Source organism: Vanacampus margaritifer, chromosome 2 (assembly GCF_051991255.1).
Source record: "Vanacampus margaritifer isolate UIUO_Vmar chromosome 2, RoL_Vmar_1.0, whole genome shotgun sequence".
NCBI lineage: Eukaryota > Metazoa > Chordata > Actinopteri > Syngnathiformes > Syngnathidae > Vanacampus > Vanacampus margaritifer.
In genome coordinates, this window is record NC_135433.1 from 15,504,041 (window position 1) to 15,531,651 (window position 27,611).

Sequence of the window (27,611 nt, forward strand, 5' to 3'; positions counted from 1 at the left end):
TGTACTTATTTATTTAAGCTGTGGTATAGTTGACTAGCTTTAGCTTTAAAACAAAAAAAATTATACACACTTTTGTACAAGCAATCAATTTTTTTTAATTACAATGTCTACAACAATTACAAACAAAAAACATGCAGTCAACTCAACGTACAAATAAACGTTCAAGTCTGTCTGGGGTTACATGAAGAGCTTCACTTAAATGCAACATTGTTCTGCTCAGACTTCTTATTTTTAACAATGGACAGTACATTAATATATGATTTGAGCTCGAGCAAAAGAAAAATAGGAGACATGGAAGATAATTACTACATTTAGCCATGTGTATATGGATTTTACCCAAAAGCAATATAAGATTTACCCCAGATGTAAGCAAAAAAAAAAATTCATTTTCAAAATCAGATATTATATCTCTGGGCGGTCTAGTTGGCCTTTGGTAAAGTCATCTAACCTCAGCGAGGAGGGAGGCTACGTCATGGCACACCAGGTGCATTCTGGGATTTGTAGTATAAGACTCATTTGCCTTATATGTATGCATTGGGTCTTTTCAAGGGACAAATATAATTTATTTGAGCACATTTTTGATTACTTTTACAAGAGTACCTAATTAGAAAATCTATTTTTAATGGAAAAAGTGTCAGGTCGGGCAGTTTAAAGTTTTACAATGACGTTGCTAGAAAACACCAATATAAAGATACTATATTTTTAAATATGAGCTCTGCTTAGTTAAGGTAATGTTACTTTTTTTCAAATGTGGGTGACTTCAACATTCTTTTGTGAATGATTGTACAAATTACTTGACTATTATAATACATATGCTAATGGAGCTTCTACCTCATCACCATATAGTTGTGAGTTTGACACCTGCACCCAGAGTTTCTTCCAGGCAGACGATCTGAAGAGGCATATGTGCTATGTCCATGGTGAGAAAGAAAAGTACTTCAAGGTAATCTCCTCTAGATGGAGCCAAACGGCCAAAATGTATACACATTTCCAAGCCACTATCTGCAAGTCAACTTTGTTTGCTTCCAGTGTATTCAGGCTGGCTGCTCCCTGACTTTCAAAAAGAGATGTCGTTTCAAGGAGCACCTGCAAGAACACGGCCTGGCCGCAAAGTTCAAGTATGTTTTGAGTTAAAATGGTGGGGGAGCTCGTTAAGCCAGTCTCTCAATTAGTTAACGTTTTAACACATTATTTGAGTAGCGTGACAAATGGCGTAGCAAAATTCCCCAGGGGCCCCAAACAAGAAGATTGGGGGCCCCGGCGGCCATTCATAGTATACATAGTACGTAATTTAAAAATTGCACATTTAATTGTGCTTTATTCAAGCGACTTGTTTTAGTGATCCAGAAAACAGGAAAATAAAATTACAAATTGCATGGTTGTTAAAAAAAAAAAGCCTTATTATACATGTTCGTATGTGTATATATGTATGAAACCTTATTATACATGGTCGTTTTTGTTTTTTTAAATAAGCTTTACTACTATTCATGATTTACAAAAAAAATAATAAAATGAAGCTTACTATTTTTGTTTTTTAAGGAAAAAAAACCCCTCACCTGAGTTAAGGGAATGTAAGACGCTTGGTTGTCATTGCTGCACTGGTAATGTGAAGGATATGTAATTTGTCAAATCTCGGGGCCCCTGCTGGCTAAGGGGCCCCAAGCAATTCCCTGCCTTGCTTAATAGTAAGCTACACCTCTGATTACTGACACTGGAGTCTCACCCCACCTTTTGCCTCAAAGTAGAAAATTCTCACAGCAAACCTGGTGGGGAAAAAAAGTGGGACACCTTTTTCAAGTAGTCTAGAGGAATGCTAAAGGAGCAAATTAATGACAAATTGCTGCATTGAATTCCTATGCTGTTCAGAAATCATTCTTGTGGTCTTTCAGTCACAGGCCCCTAATTCTTACACAAAAGTACTGGTTTGAAAAGTACATAAATAAGGAACAGTACTTAAACATCAATGAAATGGCATTTTACTCTTCACTTTAACTATTTTTGTTAAATATGTTAATGAAGGTTGCAGGTTCTCTTTGTAGCCATCTGAAGTGTCATTGGGCAAGATAACACTACCACCAAATGTGACTGAAACTGCTGAAGGCCTCAACAATGAAGTCCACTAACTTACTGTTTGTCTTCCGTAGGTGTTCCAAGAAGGAATGCGGCGCCACGTTTGACTCCCGGGCTGCCCGAAAAGCCCACGAGAAGAAGCATGCAGGTTGTTTACCTTAAGTGCAGCCTCATTTGTGCAAAACACAAGTGTGATGTGACTTCTCTTTATAGGTTACCGCTGTCTGGATGTGAAATGTCAGGTGGTTGCCTCCACTTGGAGCACGCTTCAGAAGCACATGGTTAAACACCCATGTACGTATAAAGTAAAAAAATAAATACACTTACAAGGAGAAAAAATACTAAGTTTCTTTTTCTTTTTTTTTTTAAAGCGGCATTCGCATGCCAAATCTGCAAAAAGACTTTCAAGCAGGCCAACGCACTGCGGCGTCACAAGCGGGCCCATGCCACGTACAAGCCAGTGTTGGCGTGCCCCCGTGAAAGCTGCCAGGCCTACTTCTCCACCACCTTCAACCTGCAGCATCACATCCGCAAGGCGCATCTGGAGCTCCTCAAGTACAAGTGCTCCTTCCCAGACTGCCTTCGCACATTCGCCATGCGGGTATGCAACATGACTCCATATCCATCCATCACTTTCATGCAACATTAGTTCAATTTCCCTGTTGTGCTTTGTTGCTTTAGAAGTGCTAGAATTATTTTTTTCTTTTATTTTGAAGATTGAAAGGAAACATGATTACCAGGACTTTAAACCAGTGCACAAAGGGCTGAATTACAATTTTAAAGTGACCACTGTATACAAGCTCTGAACACTAAACATACCTAATCTGCATGCATTCACAGGAGAGCATGATCAGACATCTGCTTCGACATGACCCCGGTGTTGTAAGACAAAAGGTAACAAAAACTAATCGTGAAATGTTATCAACCAAAATGTTCCACAATCTTTTGCCTTAAAAAAAAAAAAATGTCCTTGGACAGAATCGCCCTCGTCCCAGAAAGTCATGGCAGAAGCGCTTGGAAGGCCGTGACCTACCCTTGGTGGAGGACAACCTCAACCGGCTGTTTGCGCTGCGCGTGCACATCTCCCGCCGAGCCAAAGTGGAGGTGAACCTGGCGGGCCTGTTCAACGAGCGCAAGATCCCGCGCTACGTCGACACGGAGGTCAACCTGCGTGAACTGTTCAGCATCAAAAAGCCGCCACCCATCCACAGTGAGGTGGCGCCACTGAAGGGCTAAGTTGAAGCCAACTTCTTTCTTTCTTTGATGGAATTTGGGTCTTTTTTATGTTGTGAATTTAATGTAGCTTATACATTGGTGTTTTAATTTGTGGTTAAATATGAGTTGTCATTAAGAATGGAACATCTCATTTGTAATGTATGAAAAAGGTATTGACCCAATAAAAATGAGTTTCAAATTGTCATTGCTTCTCCAATGCTTTGAGCCCGACATATTGAAGCTCGTTAAATGTGATGTGAATAACAAAGCGGCGCACATGACTAAGTGCTGAGTCACCAAGCATCTCTCACACTCTCGGGGTGGCTGACAATTGTGACAAAGTAAATTCTAAGCTGTCATTTCTGAGCTGTTGGCAACTCTTGAAGTGCTCAAAAGCATTTGGAACCAAAATTGGAGTAACATTAAGTTTAATTTGTCTGATGTTTGCGCTTCATAGCCTGTGATATGTGCAAATGAGTGGGACGTGTCAAACTAAACTACTGTACCTGCAAATGGTTTAAAGCGGATGTCTTATTGCCTCATCTATATGGGAAGTGGTGCGAAAAGGTTATTCACTCTGAAATACTTGAAATGTAGTTGTTTTGGACATTTTTAATCAAAGACAAAAAAAATATATATATATATATATATATATATATATATATATATATATATATATATATATAAAAATCTCTTTAAATTATGTGGATGCTCACTATTCGTGGGCTGGCCCAGTACTAATTTTTGTGTTCAGGAAGATGAGGTTGTCACTGATTAGGTTTACATGCAGGCAATAACCCTTTTAAATCCTGAATATTGACAATATATATATTTTTTAAGGCCATGTAAACGGGCGCAGAAACCAGACTGTGTTCGGGTTTTTAAAAAAAAAAAAAAACGAAGAGCCGTGCGTTTCTCCTTTCATAACCAGAATTCTTGCTCATATAAACGCGTTTGGGATATCTTGATCGATCGGGGCTATTCTTCGTTTTTTCTTCTTCGCTTATTTGATTCGCAAGGAATCTTGGTCTATGTAGTCACGACTTGTATGCAGCTCAGTCCTACTTGCTAACAAGCCTGCCTTGAATTCATTGATTTCGCCACTGCGTTTACACATTTTGTGTCTAAGGCAAAAACGCACAGTTTGTGCCTACAGTATATACACACATACAATAAATACATGTATATAAGTCCGTGCTTTGCCACAACAGACTTTAAAATTTGGTATTGGAAAAAAATTTTTTTGTCAATGTGAAAAAAGCTGCATTGATATTGAAACAAGTATTGGCATTGTAAAAGGTATTGTAAAATTTTAAAAAATAAAAAAACACCAGAGCACCCCCCCGCGTCACAGGTTTTCAGTTTCAGCTTATTGGCAGTGTTTTAACGTGGGGGATGGGGTTGTGGTTGGGGCTTTGAGCGTGAGAACGCCTTCCAGCTTTTCAGGAGAGGAGAGAGGTGAGTGCACCCTGTTGGCTAAAGGCAATACTCAGTTCACCAGGAACTCCTAAACCGCCTACAGTAAGCCACAAGGTTATATGTGGTTCTATTTTCGTACCTACCGACCGCCAGGTGGCGGTGCTGAAACGGCACAGAAATCCCCCACGCGCATGCGTCACTCGAGAAAGAATTCATGAAAGGACATTTCCAGGGTTCCGGCTGAAGTGATCCTCATGTATAAAAGGGGATCGTAGCCTGGGCCGAGTCCCTTTGACCTTCTCGCGCCATCACTCACGGCGTTTAACGCCGTTCTTCGTCTATTCTGTGGCTTCACTCATTGTCTCCCCGGAGGAGGCCCTTAGAGAGGCTGAGAGATGCCCTAGCCCTCAGTGGCACTTGATGGACAAACTGGTCACTAAGTCATACAACGCAGCGACGGTGATAGCATGCCTGGCCAACGCCCAGGCGCATCTCCCACTTGCTCTCTCCGCAGCTTTGAGAGACAACGAAGTAGATGAGGCTACATCGTTCTGTAACAAGGCGCTGAGGGATTTATCCCTCCTTTCGAGGGAGAGTGGCAGTCTTTGCTTATCCAGGCGCGTCGTCAGGTATGGTTGGCTCAATCTTCCTTGCAAGAGCTCTCCCGGAAGGAACTGCGTCACCTCCCTGTGGTGCCGGGTCAAGTTTTCGGTTCGGCAGCAACTAGAGTGCTGGAACGCATAGTGCGTGCTAATGACGCAAGGCGGAAGTTTGCTAGCCTTGCCAGGCCCTATGCTCCGTCAAACTCGGGGGGAGCCGCACTCGAGAAAGCCCCCCTTTGTCACGTAATGGGTAGTCTTTTCGGCCTACGGGGGGATACGGGCCTCGTCATCCCACACGAGGCCATGTCACGGCCACCCGTGGGGTTCGCTCCTCTGGCCGAGGGCCCCATGGTCAGCCCCGAGCTTCACGCACCACGGCCCATCCCTACCGGACCCCTAAATCCGGGAGGGCCGGCAATCAGTTACTTTTCCTGTCACTAGCTCAACCAGTAGTTGCTGCCCTCGCTTCGGACCCCTGGGTGCTTTCAACCTTGTCTCATGGGTACAGGATTCAGTTCCGACGCCGGCTCCCTCTCTCTATCCGGGTCAGAGAGACTGTCATCAGCGACCCGGACAAGGCACTAGCTCTGGATCAAGAGCTAGCGACTCTCCTCGCCAAGTCCGCTATCGAAGCAGTGTATCCCTTGGCTCAGTCAGGGGGATTCTACTCCCCCCTACTTCCTCATTCCCAAAAAGACAGGCGGACTATGCCCTACTTAAGATCTGAGAGGTCTCAACCGTTACCTCAGGTTGTTTCTCTTCCGTATCTTACGTCCGCCGTGTTGAGGATGATTGCTCGAGGAGAATGGTTCACGTCAATCGATCTGAAGGACGCTTACTTCCACGTCCCTATTGCTCCTCATCACAAGAAGTTTCTCCGATTTGCCTACAGGGGTCGTCACTGGCAGTTCAGAGTACTCCCATTTGAGCTGTCACTCTCTACGTGTTCACACGTGTAGTGAAGGCGGCACTTGCACTCCTGCAGTCGAGGGGCATAAAGGTGCTCCCTTACTTGGACGACTGGCTGATATGCGCTTCGTTCAAGAATCAGACAATCCGAGACACGTCTACGCTTCTGCAGAATGTGTCACGACTCAAGGTCAACCTGGAGAAGTCCTCTCTTGTTCTCTCACAGCAGACTCTGTTCATCGGAATGTCGTTAGACACCACCTCCATGACTGTTCGACCGTTCCCACAGAGGGTCGATGATGTGCTACGTCTCATCTCTCTCTTCCGTGCCAATGGGATGCTGCCGTATGTCCTTATTCTGCCTCTGCTGGGCAAGTTAACGTCCTTAACGGCACTTGTGCCATTGGGCCTGCTGTTTCTGCGACCATTGCAACGGTGGCTGCTCCGCTTCCAGCTCAACCTGCTGCTGAACCGTCTGAAGCGTCTCAGAGTGTCCAGTCGGTTCATGGGTGCTCTCGCATCTTGGGGTTGCCGGTCTGTTCTATCAGCGGGAGTCCCGTTGGGGGTGGTACCCACACGTCACAAAGTTGTCACCACCGATGCCAGCCTGAGTGGCTGCGGTGCTGTTTGGCAACACAGGACGGCTCGAGGCCGGTGATCTGCAGGGGACAGATCGCTGCACATCAATGTGCTGGAGCTGCAGTCTGTGCATCTGGCCATCATTCATTTTCTGCCATTCGTTGCAGGGCGCCATGTCCTGGTATGATCGGACAACACCTCCACTGTGTATCACATCAATCATCAGGGCGGGACAAGGTCCGCCCAGCTGCTACGGGCCTCACGGAGGCTTCTCAGATGGGCTGCTCCCCGTCTTGCCAGCCTGCGGGCCATGTTTCTCCCGGGCATTGTCAACCAGTCGGCGGATTCCCTCTCCCGCCGTCGTCTGCCTCAGGGGAATTGGCGTCTCCACCTGGAGGTGGTGAGGTTACCAACTCTCCCCCTCATTCGTCTGGCCCTGAGTCCTTCTAGAGGGTCACACATTGTTACTGGTGGCCCCTCTTTGGACAGCCCATACTTGGTTCCTGCTCCTTCAAAGTCTCTGCTCCTCCGAACCTGCCCAGTCGGTTGGATCTACTGTCCCAACAGCGGGGTCAGATTTGACATCCCGATCTCCCTCTGGGTCCATCTGTGTCTCTGACCGCTGAGGGTCGAGTTTTGTTGCTGACTGAGTGCTTGTTTTCTGTTCAGTATACGATCCTTAATGCCAGGGCTCCATCCACTTGCTCACTGTATGATTACAGGTGGAACCTGTTTACAGAGTGGTGTGCAAGTTGCAGGAGGGATCCTGTGACGTGCCCTATTCTCACTGTGCTGGAATTCCTCCAATCTGTTTACAAGGGGCGTTCCCCTTATACGATGAAGGTCTACATGGTGGCCATTTTGGCCTGCCATGTTGCAATGGATGGCAAGTCTGTAGGTTGCCATAGCCTAGTGGCCTCTTTCCTCAGGGGTGCCCTTCGCCTTTATACTAGGAATCCGCCTCGAGTCCCCACCTGGGACCTTCGTCTGGTGCTCGACGCACTGTGTAGGTCCCCTTTCGAGCCGTTGACCGAAGGAGAACTTCGCTGGCTGTCTTGCAAGACGGCGTTTCCACTTGCGTTACTATCCGCTAAGCGGGTGGGGGAGCTCCACGCCCTGGCTGTTAGCCCCGAATGCCTTTGTTGGCACCCGGACGGGGCAGGAGTCACATTGTGGCCAAATGCTGCTTTTGTGCCCAAAGATTTGTCTGGCTCTCAAGCCAACCACCCTATTTGTCTCGTTCGTTTTGCTCCGGTGTGCTGACGGATGGGGATGACGCTCCAGATCTTTGTTGTCCTGTGAGGGCGCTCCGCTCTTATTTGGATGCTATGTCAGTTTTCCGTACATCCACCCAGCTTTTTGTGTCTTACGACGGCCTGAATAAGGGAGCTGCTGTGTCCAAGCAACGCCTCTCCCATTGGATCGGGGAGGTGATTCGGCAGTCGTATCGGGTCTCTGGTCGTCACCCTCCGGTGTGCAGTCACTCCACCAGGGGTGTATCTACCTCATGGGCTGTTCTGTAAGGAGTGTCCTTGGAGGACGCCTGTGCAGCTGCTTCCTAGTCATCGCCTTGCACGTTCTCCAGATTCTACAGTTTGGATGTCACCTCTCCTCATTCACTGGATGTGGTTCGTGGTCCTGCGGAGGCCCCTCTGTGAGGTACAGTTTCCCGGGTCTTCGTGACATTGCTGGTATTTGGTGTTTCGTGCTGTTTGAGCACCGCCACCTGGCGGGCGGGAGGGACGAAATAGAACAACAGTTACGTATGTAACTACAGTTCTATGGGTTCCGAACAACCGCCAGCATTGCTTGTTACTCAGAGCCCTCGTGTTGTTTTGTGAGAGAAGGTTCTGAGAGACTCTGTTCCGGCTACGATCCCCTTTTATACATAAGGATCATGTCAGCCGGAACCCTGGAAATGTCCTTTAATGAATTCTTTTTCGAGTGACACATGCTGTTTCAGCAGCGCCACCTGGCGGTCATTCAGGACTCATAGAACTGTAGTTACATACATAACTGTAGTTATATATGTTACTTGTAGCATTAAAACCGCCATGTTTGAAATTACTTTATGCATCATGTCATCCTAATGTAGCTAACATGCTAATTGGTTTACTACAGAAACATTACCACTGATGCCACAAGGTTATATGGAGAAGACAAAGATTTACAGGCGGTTTAGGAGATCCTGGTGAACTTGTATTCATGAGTATTGCCTTTAGCCAACACAGGGCGCGCTCTCCTCTCTCCTTTCCTGAAAAGCTGGAAGGGTTCTCGCGCTCAAAGCCCCGACCCCAACCTCACAACCACATTAAAACATTGCCAATGAGTTGAAACTGAAAACCAGAAAGTTGAAACTGAAAATCTGTGACACTCGAAAAAAAGAGAGTGTAAAAAACAACTGCAGATTGGAAAAAGACATAATACAAAAAATATGCTTAAAGAAAATAGTGTGTGTGTGTGTGTGTGGGGGGGGGGGGGGGGTGTTATACATTATTAACATTTTTAATTCTTTATTTCATATATTAACCATGCTGAAATGTTTTATAGATGTTAAGTAGGTAAAATAGTGTTAAACTCAGTATAATTTGACCTGTTTACGCACACACATTCTCTTCGTGGGAGCGTACTCTGCTTCGGGGGTGCGCACACACCCACACACACACCACTGACTCTGTTCGCATTATCACTCACGGCCACTCTAGATTTTGTTTTGGGAAAAAGTACCCTGAGAGTATATTTTGTCTAAAAATGAAAACAGGTGCAGTCTGTGTACGAAAATAATATTATGTAACATATTGTGTGAGAACCAATCTGTTCTACTCATTCTTAGTAGGAGGAGAGAGGCAGTCTGCTTTACTATAAGAAGCCATCTTCCCCGAGGGAGGGGGCACATGGGCACTCTGAAAATTCCAACTCATACGTGATGTTCAGTGTTGTTGCCGGTGACCGGAGAATTCTCTGTTTAATAAATCATCCTTGCAAGGTGTTTTTTCTTACAATAAATCTGTCTTCAAATGTTTTGGAACACGCAAAAGAGGACAAATAATTAGCCTCTTTCGGGGGGGGGGGGGGGGGTATGTCTGTATTTTATTTTTCAATACAACCTTTTTTCCGGTTTCCTCCCACAATCCAAAGACATGCATGTTAATTGGTTAATTATGGTTAATTGAACACTCCAATTTGTCCATAAGTGTGATTGTGAGTGTGGATGGTTGTTCGTCTCTGTGTGCTCTGCGATTGCGACAGTTCAGGGTGTACCCCGCCTACTGCCCGAAGCCAGCTGGGATAGGCTCCAGCGTCCCCCGCGACCCTGTGAGGAAAAGCGGTTAAATCGAGCACGAATGAGCATGTAAACGGGAGTAACTCTTTCCGCCACGCATGTTAACGTGTTACCTTGATTGTTTCAGAAACCGGAATTCGGACCTTAACCCGAATATTGACTGCATGTAAACGTAGTCACTGATTCGTGTATTTTGATAATAGGCTGGCATAGACCAGATATGTTGACATTGCACTTGTTTGGGATGTTGGATTTTTAATCCACATTTAAAGAGGTCTATTTGTTAAATTTTTAACGTTTTTCTATTTATGTATCCCATTTGTGCCACCCCCCCCAAAAAAGCTTACATTTTTTTTACTGCAGTGTAAAGCCATTGTTGAGTTGAGATTCATGGATACTATAAGTGCATTATCACACAAAATGAAAGTTGATTCAATGCGGTGCATTGAGTGGAACGAGGGGAAGGAAGAGTGGGCGCTTATGGGTCATCTATTCTTGAGGACAGTCTAATTTCAGCAGTGACGCTTTTATGCTTAACCTACTTCATTCGCTTTCCTACCAGCGCGTTGATGAAAGCAACGTTTGGCTGGTTTGATCATGACCTCTGGACCCTGGACCACATCATGCCTGTGGTGGGAGTCTGGAGTAGTGATCCAAAACAATTCCGCCGCCGGCGTGCTCAGTCTACATTAACATCTAACCATGTCACGTTTTTTCTTTCTTTCTTCCGCTACATGCGACAAGCGGCGTTTAGGCTATAATCAGTCGCCATGGCAACAAAAGTCAAGCTTTTCAACAGAGGGTCGTTGACTCTTTTACTAGATCGATGCTTTTAAGCGCCCTTCGTGAGGGACAGTGGTGAGTTGATGGAGATGACGGTGGATGTAACAGTCGCAATCAACTAGAGTGGATTTTGTTTCAGGCAGAAGTTTGTCAAAGAGGCCCGCAGACAATAACAAGCACAAAAGTCCTATTCATGAAAATATTATCGGCTTCCAACGCTGGTGTTAAAAGTATGCAACGTACAGGTACACTAATTTGTGTTGAAATCATTATTGCTAGCATGTCCATGGTGCTTCATTGTGTTAGCATTAAGCTTTTGTGGGCTTTTGTAAGTTGTGGTTTGATTAAATATAGTCTATAACTCTTTTGTCCCTACCTCAACTGAGAATGGCAATAAATAGCTTAAATCATGCATTGGCCTATTTTTTTTGTTTTTTGAGAATTGTTAACTATCTGATTCTTGTGAATTTCGCTGCCTCCATTTAGCGCTCGTAACCCAAATGTTCGCTTGCAACTCTTTGCAAAAAGTTGAATTAGTAGTGTGACAGTGGCACAAGAGTGTTAAAACTTCTTCTAGACTCTGATCAATAAATTTTGTTTGTCTGTGTACCTAAATGGCCCGCAGACCTGTACTGGTATTTGGCGATGTATGCTAGTAGTTGACAGTCACTTTCTAAGAAAACTCCCTTTATCTGCATTTTAGAAGATATATACAGGTAGTTTGTTTCTCAATACTTATAGTGCTTTATTGAGATTTTTGTTCCTGCCAGCCCTCTGTCCCAAGTTGCCAAAGAAACCAGGCATCAGTCATCAGCGACCCTATACCAACCCTTTTTGCAGACTTTTGGGGCAAAACATGACAATGAATGATAATTCTGCCTAGCAACATGCAGCCATGACATTAACAGCCTAGTAAGAGCAATGTTGTGTTGTGTTTTTCCTATAGACTTCTGAAAAGTAATGTAACAGGCATGCCAGGCCAATAGTTGGCAAAATCATTTTCATTCAGACTTTCTGTAAGTTGCCAAGGAAACAATAGTGAGTATGGCGCCCATTTGCAAATTCTTTTCGTGGGCTTTGTAGCAAAACTTCTGGGGTCTTTGCGCTGTTTTGCTACCCCCGCCCCCCTCCTTTGTTCTGTCAAGCCATCATCTTTGTTGGCCTTCCATCGGAAGCCGGGCTGTTTGTCATACGGCCATCATTAAATACTGTCACACCAGCCGTACATCAAACATAAAAAATTCACAGCTTCTCCATGCTTGGGTCGAAACTGTCACACTGGTGCTTCCTTTGTCTGCCTCCACATAGGAATCCATAAATCAGGTGTAGGCCTATTTGAGTGCATATCTCGGTGACTGTTGGATTGTGCTTTAGGCATCCACGCAGGGGCGTATTTAACCTTATTGTTTACTGTTTCACATGTTTAAATACAATATGGCTAAGTCAAGTCAATTTTTTCTCTACAATAATATTTCTATGCCTAAATCTAAATACATTATTCTGATTAATGTTGCATTTGTGGACTGTGAATTAAGCAGCAAAATCCACCCGTTTTTCTCAGGTGGGGTGGGGGGGGGGTCATTTTGCCTTGTACTGTCTGTCACTTGCTGTCAATTGAAAATGACATCACAGTGCCTTTGGGCTCATCTTACAAATGTCACGGCTCACCTGTTTTCTGGGTTTCCTAATGTGATGTCTGCAGGCACTGTGATGCCATATGTAGTCAACAGCAAGTTTCAAAATGGCCAGCCCCAAAGGTGAATGAAAACAGGTGGATTTTTTTGCTTAATTATTATTACACAAACACAACATTAATCCTAATACTGTTTGGATTAGCGGGGGTGCATAAAACATATTATTGTAAAGAAAAAAATTGACTTGACTTCAGCTTTTAGCCTCTTAATAAATGTTTAAATGTGAATTAAGAATGAAACTAATTGCGTTGCTAAGCATGCATATTTTAATACAAATTTCATTAAATAGTTTTTATGAGAGGTTTAAGGGGCTCCTTGGTCTCTTGGGACCCTGGGAAAATGCTTGTAGTTGCCTAAATATAGGTCCACAGATACGTCCATGTGGCCACAATTACACAGCCTCATCTATCAAAGCATGATGGCGCGTCATCTAAAAAAAAATAAAAAATAAATAAAAATAAAAAATCGCCAACCTCACGCCAGCGCCATTTTACCAATTATAATCATTTATCAACAGTGCCAAGCAGCGAAAACCTGATTAAAAGCATGTTATCTCACATGGTTCTTTTTGCGTCTCAATTAAGACTTTTGAGAGGCGTTTAAATAAAATGCGTTTAATAAAATGTGAAAGGAGCCTGGAGGAATCTTGCTAGCACGGAATATGCAAACATCTCCCTGAGATGCTCCTCCACAATGTCATTTTCATCCAAACTCATCTGGAAGGAGCAGGTAGAAACTCATCTGGATTTTTGTTTTAATGATGGAGATGATTTAACGACGATGGCTGTTGTTTTACTTCCATAAGTAGAAGCCAATCCAATCAACAAGTGCATGTTGTATTTGACACTGGCAAGACAAATCATCTGAATGTAAACAAACAAAAAACATGGCTGCCAACCATGCTAAACTAGTAATTGTTTTGGTTGACTATGAGCAATTCAATGTCCAAGTAAATAAGGATGTACAGCATCCAATATCCAGTTGTGGTGTTTTCAACCTTCCGAATCACCGTGATCACATGATGAAAATGTACTTATGATCGGATTGGCAAAAGGAATATTCCGCCCTGTGAATCCAAATGAAACTCCCTTCTGATTAGGCCCGTTTCTTGTGATTGAGGTGTTTATACAGAGAATTTTCATTTGGTTTGGGCTTCTAGCCCAATTCCAATCAGAATACAAGGCTCCATGTCAACACGGCTAATGCTAGTGATACTGCTAAGTCCGTATAAAATGAAAAAGGAAATGTGAATTGATGGGACATCTGGGTGCCAAATTAGTTGGAGTTGAGGAGTATCCTTTAGAAAAAAACGTTTAGGAAAAAAAGTGTCTCTTTACCACCAGTTTGTGGCATGTAAATGGGATGTCGATTTTCGATATTCGCCATTCCTGTCGGAATACAATGATAAAGACTAGTCATCGGTATTTCCATCACCACCATGACCCAGATTAGCCCTTAAATTTGTACGTCATCTTGCCAACAAAACAAGTCATAATTTGAAGGAATTCATTTACATCAATGACAAAAAATGGGTCCCGACCGTCCCATAAACACAACATGACGTCACACCGACTGCCAAGCAGACAAACAAGAGTCACTAGCGCACACGCTAATTTAATTGTTTCTCATTACTGACCATCAGAAAGATAAAGAAGTGAGGGCATTCTGTGTGTGTGTGTGTGTGTGTGTGTGTGTGTGTGTGTGTGTGTGTGTACTCATGCTGCAGAGCCACAAAGTCAAGTGAATTACTCACTCAAGACCAGAAAAGTCTTTCTCTCGTTTAGGCCAAGATGAAGTCGTGCTTGTCGTCTAAAACAGCCACTTATGAAGTCTTCTCTTCCAATGTGGACCAGTGTGAATGATGACAAAAGCTGTGTGTGTGCGTGTGTGTGTGCGTGTGTGTGTGTGACAGACAGGGTCGGAGTTGAGATTAATCAGATGGAGAACATGGTGAACAAATGTAGGGCAACCACTGACTCAGACTCATTAGGTGTTATTCTACCTGTAATTAGTGCCACAGGGAAATGTACTTTTTTCCCCCCACTCTATAAACAGGGGCTAGCAAGCTAATGCTAATTGGGTATATGGAATCTGAATTGGGTGATTAATGATCTATTTTTAAGATAAAGAACCTTTTTGGGGAGTTGTATTTAAACAAATGAAATATAACAACAGAACTATTTGTTAAGAGAAAATGCAATCATGCATCCGATTCATATAGTGCTTTTCTAGAGTCTAGACCAGAGGTGGGCAAGCTCGGGCCTCGAGCGCCGGAGTCCTGCAGGTTTCTCACTTCAACACAAGATGATGAGTTGATCATATATCAGCTGTGTTGGAGAAGGGCAACATGCAAAACCTGCAGGACTTTGGCCCTTGTTGCCTACCTCTGGTCTAGACACTCAAAGACACTGTACAGTGAATACATTATTCATGCACTCACACATTCACAATCTGGTGGCGGTAAACTACTTTAGTAGCCACAGCTGCCCCGACTAAAGTAGTAGATAGTAGATAGTAGATCCCACAAAATGTATTTGTACACAGCAGAAAATTACAACAAAAAGCGCTGGACGAAGCCAGGAGAAAAACTGTTAACTAAAGCTGCTTGCCTTTTTTTTTTTTTTTTTTTTTTAAACAAACAAATAAATTAAAAAAAATGTAATAATTTTTTTAAAATATATATACATATATATATACACATACATATACATATATATATATATATATATATATATATATAAAAAAATTTTTTGTATGTGGGTGAGTATGTGTATGTGCGTGTGTGTGTGTGTGTGTGTGCGTGCGTGCGTGCGAGCGTGTGTGTATTCATCAGTTCACCTAAAGCCCATTAAAAAAAATCCCATACTAATAATATAATATAATAATAAATTACCAAATGCAGAAACATCAATGTAAGTTATCACGATGTAGTGGCTCTCGCTAACAGACAGAATTAAGTAACCGGAATTAGGTTAAAAAATTCTAAAGCTGCTTGCCGACGCGGCAAGGAAATAACAAAAAAATACATCCGAAGGCTATAAAAACACACAACGCAAATAAGCAAAACAAAAATACAAAACGAGCTGTACTAAGCAGACAAACTAAAGACGATGTGAAAAACAACACGTGGAGAACAAACACTCAAGTGTAAAGCTGAGGCAAACATAAAACTACAGAGCAGTCAGGCAAAAAGCAGAGGAGACAAAACATAAAACTACGGATCAAAAAAGGACTCACGCAGTGGCTGGAAACAAGGAATGCAACATGAACTTGGAAGCACGAAGTCAGGATAAAGAACTTGGACGTAGCAAGTTCAATACTCAGACAGAGAGTGTCGGCAGTTCCAGTCCTTATAAAGCGTTGATGTGGAACAGGTGCGGCGCAGGAGGACACGCCCCTCTACTTAATCAGCGACTGAAAGAAAAAAAAACACACCGCATTGAGAGCTCAGCCATGACAAACAGAAGCATGGCTGCCAGTGTGCGCCTACGGCCCCTCCGACCGCCTCCAAACATTTGCACCTTTCAGACACAACAACAAATGACTTGGGGAGAGCGGGTACGAACAGCCAACCTTCCAGTTGCCTGACGACCGGCTCTACCTCCTGAGCCACAGCTGCCACAAAAGTGGTGATATACGAAAAAAAGAAGTAGCACTGTATTATTTTTTTGAGCCATGAAATATCAACATTTGGAGATAAAGAGGAAGATGAAAAAAAAAAAGTGATATGCTCAACATAAAGTAATAGGAATAAAAAGCCATTCATTTTCGTTTTTATTTTAAGAAAATTAGTCAAAAATAAAGTTGTTTTTTTTGGGAAATAAAATATATGACAAGAATAAAGTTGTAGGTTTGCATGCGGGGGGACACAAAGGAAGGCTATTGTTTACTACTAGAAGACAACAGATTGTATATTGTGTGTGTGTTTTTGTCTTTGCTACATTGTGAGGCCCATACATGCGTCTTTTTCCAGGTTTAACTACCATTGTGGGGACCAACTTGGAATTGTGGGTACATTTTGCTGGGCCACACAAGTTTAGACCTCTTTTTGAGGGTCAAGATTTGGTTTTGGAGTTTAGGTTTGAATTGGGTTACGGTTGAGGTTAGGGTAAGGAATAGGGGTAGGAAATGCATCAAGTCAATGACATGTCCCCACAATGTTACAAAGACAATTGTGTGTTTGTGTTTGTGTGTGTGTGTGTGTGTATGCGCCCCCGCGCACGTGCGTGTGAGTAAACTGTGATTACCTGAACCACAATTCTTTTTCTAAGCTCTATTTTTGCATCTAAATTTCCTCGCCAGCTGCATTTTGTCACGTTGGCAATTGTTTCTGGCTGATCAAAAAGAACATTGCCGGCAGCATTTGTGTGTGTGTGTGTGTGTGTGTGTTGAATTAAATGTGTGTGTGTTGTTGTTTTTTAGGAAATAAGGACAACATTGTCAGCTTGTTTTTACATGGTATGAATTGATGTCACTGCTTCAGGTCTTATCAAATTAGTTTGCGTCACTTCCGTTTTCTGCAAATGGAAACTAGAATTTTGCGATTGGCTGGCAACCAGTTGAGGGTGTAACTCAATTCTCGCCCAAACTCCTGACCTGGCCATATGCAGTATAGAAAATGGATGTATGGATGGAAAGTAGAATAACACTCAGTGGCAACAAAAGTCATAATCGTACAACATAATCAAAGTGATGGACATCATTTTTATTTATTTATTTAATTAAAAGAAAAGACAACCATGCACGAAATATAGTAGCTCAATTTTAGAAAGAGCGTCTCGATGTCAGCATGCATATTTTATTTGAACTTGTGGCACAGCAATGATTGCACTTAATGTGCCGCATGCAAATGAAAGGCCTTGGACACGTTTCGACTGCAGCAAGCAGGAAGCTGCGAGGGTACGACGTACTGGAGTGCTAAAGTGCTGCCAGCGATGATTGACAGAAAATGTACAAGAGCGCAATTATGTGAGAAGTAAAAGCACTGCAACACCAAACCATTTGGAACTTTTAACATCAAGTCGGTCCTACATGCAGTGTTAACTTTCAAGATGAAAACAACTTTATGGCAAGATTAAAAACAATAGTATGGCGCTAACCTTTATGATGCCTTTATTACTGCGACACCCATCCAGCAATGTTCCACTAGTTGGATGTCGAGAGAGCGTGAGCAGGAAATGGAACTTGGATGAACTCTCGGATTTTTGCTTCTTCTTAGGGACGTCTTTTCGGAAGGTAACGCTAGCCGTGAAAAAGGAGATGACATTTAGAATAGCGTCACAAATCATTATTTTTGATTTGCTTATTGTAAAAAGATAATGACAATATTCATTTAGTCATTATTTTTTGTTACTTTGTTTTTGTCCTTCCGGGACCAACTATAAAGAGACGGGACAAAAATTCCAAAAGACATTTTATTGAGAGATGTGGAGAACAAATGACAAAACATTGGTGTTTAGAAAGCTAGTGTTGTTAACACGTGTGGACTAAATCCAGTTGTGTTCATGTCTTCACAGTACAATGGAATAAAACAATCAACATGTAAAAGTTGGAAGAAGCTAGCTAAGCTATACGCTCAAGATGAAAGGATGTCGGCTTTGACTCTGCGGCGGCCCCATGCAGTGGACGCAAGCGAGGTGTCCTTTACGGGGGACCGGCCTCGTTCCCGCATGAAAGCCAGACGACAGGAAGCCGAGCGGGAGGTGACTTTGGATCGGCGGTGACTCACGGGGTCCGCGCACACGCACGCCGTCTGACCGTACGCTTCAACACACACACAGGACGTTCCTCCTCACTCGTTTGCTTCAGCTCATACAAATGTCTGCGCGCCCTAACATCCTTTGCATGGAAATGAGACTAAAATGAAACAACTTCCTCGCAGGTCTTTCTTTACCTCCCCTTTTTAATTGTTTTTTTTTTTCAATTGGCTTTATTAGACATCAGATGCCTCTGTTAGTCTAATGAAAAAAAATAAAGAAAAAGACTATAATGGAATACACAATAAATTGACAGTATTACTAGAATAATAAAAGTTGCACAAATTCAAGGAACGGTCCCTCGTGCCTCCTTTTTTTTTTGTTCATGGTGAATCATCAAAGTGATTGTCAAGGTTTGATGTTGAACAGCAATAAAAGCTTTGCAATTTAGCGTCGCCCATCTGTCGAGAAAAGTGGTTTAAAATGCAACCTTTCCATGTAGCGCTTTCATGACAAACATTAAGTTGCAGAAGTGTAGTAGGCCTAGATGGTCATCAAAAACAAGACAGGTGTTATTCCTAAAAAAGTACATTTACTGTTATTGAACTGCAATATGCACTGATTGAACATTAACATTGTGCTTCAATATAGGTAGACAAAAACTTCAATAATAATTTAAATGTACATTCAATAATCAAAGTTGTTACGAAATAATGTCTTAAAAGAAAAACTTTTTTAACAAAATGATATAATTAAGTTAAATACAAGTAAACTGTACTTCAGCAGCAATTCTTTTGCCTACCACCAGAGGGAGCCCTGGTATGAGTACCACACTTTGAGAATAACTAGCCAGGATCAATGTGTGCTACCATTGTGGTACGTGGGCTCACTTTATGTTAACGAATGACTAGCTAAGTACAGATCACTTGTATTCAACTTTTACGTTCAGTACATTTTGATTTCATGCTTACGTTTTTAAAGGTCCCATTTATCACAATTTTAATGTTTGATTTGATCAGGTTTGCAAGAAAATTTGAAATGGGAATGCGCAGGGTGCTTTTCTTTAATATTCAGGTCAGTCAAAAGCCTCCGGCATCTTCAGCGGGAATTTCTCATTAATATTCAATATGTAAATAAGCCTGGCTCTGATTGGATTGCTGTTCTCTTTCATTTGATTTGCAGAACGATTGCTTGTGTACTCGTTGCACTCTTCGGATGGAACAAAAACAGATGCCATTGATGTTTTTATAGCATCAAAACTACATAATGAAATTGATGTTGCCATTTGTTAAAAATACATTTTTAACAAAATTATGTTGCACTAAGCTCTTATGGTTTGCTGTGTTACATCTGTATTATTTTGTTCATTTAATAATCCAATCCACCTTTCATTTATTGTATTCTTTTTTTTTTTTACATACTTCTAATGGTTCTGTTGTGTTTACACAAAAGAAAAGCATTTACTGCATCCAATTAGAATTGAATAGTGCCCTTAAGGCAACAATTTTTTTGTGTGCGTGTGTGTAATTTTGCCAACTGTGGGGAACTGTAACCAACCCCCCAATTTCCGTTCAGCCTCCCATAATCCTGTACGCACCACATTTCAGCCTTCTCCATCTTAAACATTTTCTTTCATGTGGGAGATGAAACACGGCAAAGCCAGAAGGAAGAAGAAAGCGTGTCGCCCAAATGTAAACAAACGAGAGTCCATTTTGTTATGCGTTAAGATGTACAGTGATGAGACTTGTTTTTTTATGGTCCACTTCATCTGTTCAGTGCAGAAAGAAGAAGAAGAAGAAGAAAAAGACGGGAGGGGCGACGTCAACGGCGCTTAAATCTCTTCGATGGAGTGAGCGGGCACCAGGCCTCGCTTCTTGCCGCTGCTCAGCTTCACCAAGATGTCGCCGTCCTCACGCTTGCCCACGCAGATCTGACAAAAGACAATTCATTAGGACTACCTCACAACTCAAAGGCCCAGTCCAGAGCCATATATAGAGAGAGTTTACCCAACTCGGCTTCAGCAGGGTAACAAGATGGCGTCCACATGTCATGTGACCAGGAGTTGACCAATCACGCTGTGGTCAACTGCTGGTCCCATGATATATGGACGCCATGTTGTTACCTTGCAGAGTTGGCCAAACTCTCTCTATATACGGCTCTGGCCCAGTCTCAATACCCACACTACGCTCATGAAGTGTTGGAGAATCTTTTTTTTTTTTTTCATTTTTAAAATTCCATTCCAAAAAAGAAAACTTCAGACCAACTAGTTATAAAACTGCAAACTTTAAAGAGCTGACAATATAGTAACAGAATAGAATGTTTGTATTGTCATTTGTCAACTGTGTGAGTGTGTGCGCGGGTGCAGCTCAGGACACAGTGGTTGAGAATGTCGTCACTCGGTTGCCGTGGTTACAATGACACAAGGGGGGCTCGTAAAATACAACATAAAGTGGAGCTTGTGGGGTGGCTACCTGCGCCTCCTTGACCACCATGTGTCCTCTCTCCCAGCTACCGGCGGATGTTGCCTGGATGACGCGCCACACTCTCTCGCCGGGACGCACCCGCTGCACAAAGTTGGCCGGGAAAAAGCCCACCCTGTCACCGCTCTTGCCCTGGGGGAGGTCGAAACAACAGAATTAAGCTATGAGTCATTCAATAGTGCTGAGAAACAATTTACTTTTTATTTGTGCAACATGTCGACATTGCCAACTGCTTTAAGGTGGACATCCAACAGTTGGTGTATTTTTATAAAAATTCTGCCCATTTAAAAATATATATTTTATCATTTCTGACTGCATGATACACAATATACATAATGGGGATCAGGGATGGACAACAGATTTTCCTTTTAAGTTTAGAATAACTTACTTTAACCTCCGGCAGAACCTAGGATGTTTTTTTTGCGCTTTTGGTCAAATAAATCCGTGTCGTGTCTGTTGTACTAGCATGCGCTAAGCTAACCTAGGACGGTTTGTCTCTTCGTTCCAGTGTTCAAGTTTAAAAACTCCCTTCGTGCTAGGACGCCGTCAGATGCCAACAGCGAAGTAACGGCAAACACGTTGATACACTGCCTAAATGGGCTTTATTGACTGTATGCTAACAGCTTAATGTAATGCTCATTAGCCAGCTAAACATTCCCATACATGCAAAAACACTTCCAGGTGTCGGCCTTCGTAGTTGCCACTCAAACATTTCTGTGACTAGTGACACTAGCACACATGACAATACGCTATGATTCATTCTCACTCAAATCCGAATCGTAATTTAAGCAAAACTTATTTGCCTAGCTAGCTTGGAGACGCTAACAGCCATGACAGATTACAACTGAAGTCAACAATCTCAAAAGTCCACAAACAATAGAGACAGCCCCAAAAATAGATGCCACTCAAAAAAAAGCACAATGTTTTTCATGGTTTATTGTAACAAATTTGGTTACGCAAACAAAGCAAAATGACGTTTAAGTATCAAAAGACATCTGTCGTCACATCTGTTGATCGTACATGGCAAAACAAATGTATGGATGTGGGCTTTGTAATAAATCTGTGTTATTGTAGACTTTACGGAGGCATTGTACTTTAATGATCACCTAATAGGGAATCACAAAATCAGAAAAAATGATATTAGACAGATTATTTGTATTTCCTTTTGTTGATAACAAGTTTTTTAAATTTTGTTTCTGTGCATATGTCTGTTGGCACAGTTTCAGTGGCGATAATCACTGAAACTGTTTTCATACATTTGCATAAACAGCTGAGATACTGTTTTCAATACATTTGCATAAACAGCTGAAACATTCCGTGCATCCATATTTCACACCGTATCTTTTTTTCATCACATATTTCACAGCTCGTGAGGGCGGAGTTCAGTGTACATCATGTGCACGTGCGAACAACAATCAGAGCTGATTGAAAATGCAGTTGCTTGCGTGCGTCTTGGATGTGCACACACTTACACATTCGAATCACAGTTGTTTTTGTTTTTTTAAACACTCTTTTTAGACTAATCTTCTGGGGAAATGACTCCATTTGTGTCAGAGCAGGTGCGCTTGATTTAAACACCTGCTATCATATACCCGGCACGAACACACACACACACACTCCTACACACACGAAAATGATGTCTCATCACCCACCTTCCACCACTCTTCGTTGGAGTCGTCTGTGACTTGCACCCGATCACCAGGGCTGGGAACGATAAGGCAAAAGAAGGATAATGAGAACAGGAGAGACACGAATGAAAAGTGGGATTTGTGATAGGCACATAAAAGTAGGACAAAAAAGTCAAGTGCAAAAAAAAAAAGAAAAAATTCTTAGCTTCGACAAAGGAGGCTGAAATACCCATGAGATTTAGCACAAAAAGTGAAGCACTAAATAATAGAAAACTGATACTGATACCTGAATAAGCTTTAAAGGACATACAGTGAACCAATGTTAAATGTTAAATACATTCCAAAACCACCTGCCAGTAGAAAATCCACAATTAATATATATATATGTGTATATATATATATATATATATATATATATATATATATTTAAGGTTTCACCCTCCCACAATCTAAACATTTAAACTTATTTAAACACATTTTCAAACATATTTTAAACACCACAATTGCAAGCATAAAATGCGCAGTGTTTGTTTAAGAGGCGGGGCCTAGTCGGATGCTGTGTGATGTCACTCAGTCTGTGTGTGAGTGCTTGGGTGTGTACAGTGGCCGACAGCAGATTCTGCATGAGTTTGTTTGTGTTTGCAAGAATGTTAATAGGTTTGTTCTCAAGCTATTTAACGATTTCAGCTGGTCAAAACTGCGTAAAAGTAACAGACCACGTGGGGGCACACCAATAATATAAATTTAGGAAAAATATGAAATTGACCGCATTTGAACATATATTGAACCACCTAATATTACTGCATCTAACTGGGCAGTGGTGACCACCTTATTCCTTTATATACACAAAAAAAGCAAAACAAAACAAAAACCTGCAATTTTTTCTACACATAAACTTATGTTAAAAAAAGAGAACGAGAAATTCAAAGAAAAATGAAGTGAATATTTTTCTGTAATTCATGATACTCGAGGTATCAGAAATGTTGAAAGCTCGTCTAAGACATACAGCATGATTAACACAATAGGGGAACTGCTTTTAAATGTGGAAAAAAAAGTATAATGTCTCCTCCCCTGTTCAAAGTGGTTGGCTTCCTTTTGCAGTGCTGTGTGAAATGTGTTTTTGCAGCTCGCTCTCGTGGGGCTTCAAAGCGGCTTACACGGAAGGCTGCAGCTGACCTGTTCTGCATGCCAATGAAACACCGCCACTTACTACAGTGGTACCTCATCTTACAAGTTTTCCGAGGTACGAGCCATCACTAGGATGATTTTTTTCCCCTTCAGTTGTGAGTGCTTGGATGGTACCAGCAAACTTAACAAGCAGCAGATCGTGAAATATTCTTCAAAAAAGAGGCTTCAAATAAGCTATGCTTACTGCCTCTTCTTTCACTTGAGTTTAAAATAAAAGACAGTTACACCTTGTGTATTTAACCAAATCACATAAACAGTAATTTGGCTTGAGAAAGTCCGCTAGCTTAATGCTATCACATAATTGGAAACAGCATAGACAAGGCTAACGGAAAAGCACCAGTATATCTGTAGTTATAAACCTTTAAAGAACTTAAATTTCAACACAAACGATAGTAGCACATGAAGACAACATATAACAATATTCAAAGACATTCTTTATCTTATGTGAAAAACTGCTGGTCTTCGTCTGTTTCACTATGTGTAGTAAGTGTATGTCTGTATTATACTACCCCCTGGTGGCCATAGCTGAACGAGCAGCATAATGAATTAAAGCGTGAAATCACTGTGCACAAAGTGTTTAATTCTTAACTTTTTAGGTGCAACCGAGCAACAATCGACAACAAATCGATAATCATTTTGATAATCGATTTATCATTTTTAGACCTTTCTGTAGTCCAACAGGAAAGCAGATTAATTATCTTAGTGCTGAATCCAAATAAAACAGTCCATTCGAAATAACATTTTTGAATCCTGGCATGGAAATTAAAACACGTTTTTAAAAAACTCAAATTCATCGATTAAGTGACAAAATAATTGACAGATTCATCAATTATTAAAATAATCATTAGTTGCAGCCCTAGAATCAAGTTAAGCATCAATTTTACACTCACTAGCGTCCTTCCGTGACACACAGTCAATAGTCAATAATCAATTCCACGCACGCCTCATTTTACAACACCGTCCTTCCTGTTTCCTTCCTTATCGTTCGCCTTGCTTTGAAAATTGGACTAAATTCTCCGCCCATTTCATCCAGCCTAGCAATTTGAACACAGCGAACGCCCCCACACCTCAATATCTTTCAACTACTTCCATCCACTACGTGGGCACGCTGACGAGTTTGGAGTGCATAATTAGTCGTCCTCGGATGGGCTGAACGTGTCCGCTGAAGACGCCATGATGAAGTAGGAGGGACATTTTAAATCAAAACAATAAGATGCGTGTTGACTCACTGAAGTTCCAGGTCATTGAGTTCCTGAGGCAGAAAGCTGTAGAGCGCCACGTAAGTGTGCATGGAGTGCACCTCGATGCGTTTGGGGGGCACCTGGAAAGCGGAAGCAGGAAGTGAGCTGATACACACACATTAAAAAAGTGTGCACACCAGTCGATAAAAAAGTTTCAGTGGGCAACAAAATGTATATTAATGGGAAATTCAGCAGACACATTTCATCCATAAAAAGTCTGCCAACCCTCCCCCCAAATTTTATTTTTCCACAAAAAACATGGGGTGGGTCCCCTAAAAAAAACACACACACACAAAAAGGAAAAAAAAAGGGGAAAAAAGGAAAAAAAAGAAAAATATATATTTAAAAAAAAAATAAAAAAGCAAAAAAATTTACATGCAAATATGCTTTCCCACCCATCAACTATGATTGCCTCACATACACACACGCGCACACACGCGCACACACGTGCACACACCTCAGCAGGCGTCTCAGCTTGACTGCCACTCTCGTCCTCATCCTTCTCCATCTCAGTGTCAGCGGCAACAGAGTCTGGAATGGAAAACGTGTGAACACATGCCAGAAAACTCTGACGTGTGTAAACGCATGAATACAAATACTGTACACGCGCATGTACATGTAAATACACAGTAACATTAGCAAATGCATGAATGTCACGTGTAAATATTTGCACGTAGGGAGGTGCATGTGACCCCAGGGGATTTTTTTATTTTTTGCCGTACTAGATCAAATGTAATTGCAAATCCACTACAGTAGGTGGCAGCAGCGCTCTCATTGTCAGAGAATGTGCAAGGACTGTTAGCATCCCTGCAGAGGCAAACTTATGTAAATTTTATAGCCAAATTATTCTATTTAAAGACACATCGGAAGGTGTGTGTGTGTGGGGGGGGGGGGGGTGCAATAATTTCTTCCTCCTTGGGGGCCTTAAACTAACACATTGATACGTGTTACATGTAATTACAATAATTTAAAATGTTACAAATCCATTCCAACATCCCCAAAACACCGTAAACGTTTGTGTTATGTGTCTTTAGTCAAGGAAAATAGCACTATATTAAAAAAAACAATAAGAAAAAAACAAAGAAATAAAATGGGTTTATGAAGTGTAATGACTAGTGATGCACCAAATATTCGGTGGTTGAAAATTGCTATTTTTGCCATTTTCCCAAAATGAAATTAAAGCAGAAAGAATATGGATGAAATAAGTTGTGTTTACGCAAGCAAAAAAACGCTGCAAGCAAGCGTCTGTTTGAATTAAACAGTGAACGCGGGGGTGAGTGTCCGCCTTTTCTTCTCGCTGGCTTTTCACCAGAAAGTCGCAGCAGCTCCCGGGGTCAATGCGCACATCGGAGGAGAGGGGCGTCGCTTGGTGTACAATATTTAAGCGGGTCGAAAAAAGACAGAACTGCCATGTACTGGAGAACAGGTGAGCCACTCTTTCTCTTGCAGCGCCTTCCCCCTTTTTATTTTTTATAAGAGCCACTCGAATGGTTGCACTTTTTCACCGGCATTCCGGTGGCCGTGCTAAATTAGCTAATGCTAGCACTATTGCTATCAACAGTTTTAAACACAGAAAAACTTACCGCTATCTCCGGGTGGCGACAGACCTGTACAGGGCGCTGTGTGTGACTTTGCAGTCCGTTCCCGAAGCCGACAAAAATTTATTTACTCATTTTTCAACGTTGGATGATATGTGAATGTGCCGATTTGAAGTGTGCCGCACTTTGTCCCGCCGCACGCATCCGTGCTTGCCTGTGCAAACTACATTGACTATGAAGTACAATTGCACCGCCAGAAAATACTCAACCCTCATTTGATGTTTGACTATTAGCCAAAATGTCTGCGGTGTGGGCACATTTCAATTTATTTTGTACTTTGTTAAGATGCCAGTGATAAATAAATATTTTATAATAATATTATAATTTTCATTAATTATAATAAGTGCAATGATAGTAAAAATTGGCATATTTTTTTTTCACCGTTTCGGTTTTCGGCCAAGCATTTTTCATTTTCGGTTTTAGCCCAAAATTTTCATTTCGGTGCATCCCTAGTAATGACTGTACATAATGTCGTCTTAATGTGCGCCTTTAAGGTTTATGGCCCCTGAGTGACTTGAGAAGAGGAGTCGGGCTAGGCCATCAGTCTGAGTGTGAGCGCCTAAGGTAAATACAGGCATGTAAACACACATTAACATGTGTAAATACATGTCATGCATGTATTCAAGAGACAAACACATTCCAGTGATATTACCTCCCGTCTCCGGAGGGATGTCTTCCTCCATGCTGCACTGTCTCGCCTGCTTCTCCTCACCCGCCTCACCCTTTGATCAACGACAGCATACGTGACATGTTAATTGAGGCCTTTGATGGCACGACGTGCAAAACTGAAGCGACTCACGCTCACTTATGAGCTTAAAAGATGGACGCATTGGCAAAGTGGCAAAGACCAGACCATATGGCCATGAGTTGGGAACAAAAAAATGAAATAAATATATAACTAAATCTAATTGTGTCCCAGACCCACCCGAGGGAGATGAAAATCCAAAAATATAAGCCCCGAAGCAGCCTGGTTCCATCCAGTGTGGTTGCTTTTCTAGTAAACGTTTTCGAGGCTGTGCGGTTATCATGGAGCCGTTCCTCAGAACTTCTTTCAACCTGGTTCTAGAACACAGGTCGAGGGGGCCGTAACATAACTGCCAATCAGATGGCCGACAGATCTACCTGTTCTCTTAAGTCAGTGGTGTCAAACAAAAGGCCCGCTGGCCAGGTCAGGCCCACAAAGGGGTTGGACACAGCCCGCGAGATGATCTTGTAAAGTAAGAAAT

General features: G+C 42.1%; 2 protein-coding genes across 2 annotated transcripts in view; one reads left to right on the plus strand and one right to left on the minus strand.

The window, feature by feature from the left end:
- Nucleotides 1–3,490, plus strand: part of 42sp43 (P43 5S RNA-binding protein) — a 3,934-nt gene extending 444 nt beyond the window's left edge. Inside the window, exons 3-9 of the mRNA XM_077558231.1 lie at nt 847–943; nt 1,030–1,118; nt 2,145–2,218; nt 2,284–2,364; nt 2,442–2,671; nt 2,911–2,964; nt 3,049–3,490. Coding sequence (XP_077414357.1) covers nt 847–943; nt 1,030–1,118; nt 2,145–2,218; nt 2,284–2,364; nt 2,442–2,671; nt 2,911–2,964; nt 3,049–3,306 — 883 coding nt within the window. The 3' untranslated portion in view covers nt 3,307–3,490. The remainder of the gene's footprint in view (nt 1–846; nt 944–1,029; nt 1,119–2,144; nt 2,219–2,283; nt 2,365–2,441; nt 2,672–2,910; nt 2,965–3,048) is intronic.
- Nucleotides 3,491–18,436: 14,946 nt separating this feature from the next.
- LOC144045044 (SH3 and cysteine-rich domain-containing protein 2-like) overlaps nt 18,437–27,611 on the minus strand; it is a 29,692-nt gene continuing 20,517 nt past the window's right edge. The window contains exons 6-11 of the mRNA XM_077559846.1: nt 27,038–27,107; nt 25,245–25,318; nt 24,776–24,867; nt 22,383–22,434; nt 20,722–20,862; nt 18,437–20,180 (exon numbers count right to left, since the gene is read on the minus strand). Of these exons, the coding sequence (XP_077415972.1) occupies nt 20,082–20,180; nt 20,722–20,862; nt 22,383–22,434; nt 24,776–24,867; nt 25,245–25,318; nt 27,038–27,107 (528 nt within the window). The 3' untranslated portion in view covers nt 18,437–20,081. The remainder of the gene's footprint in view (nt 20,181–20,721; nt 20,863–22,382; nt 22,435–24,775; nt 24,868–25,244; nt 25,319–27,037; nt 27,108–27,611) is intronic.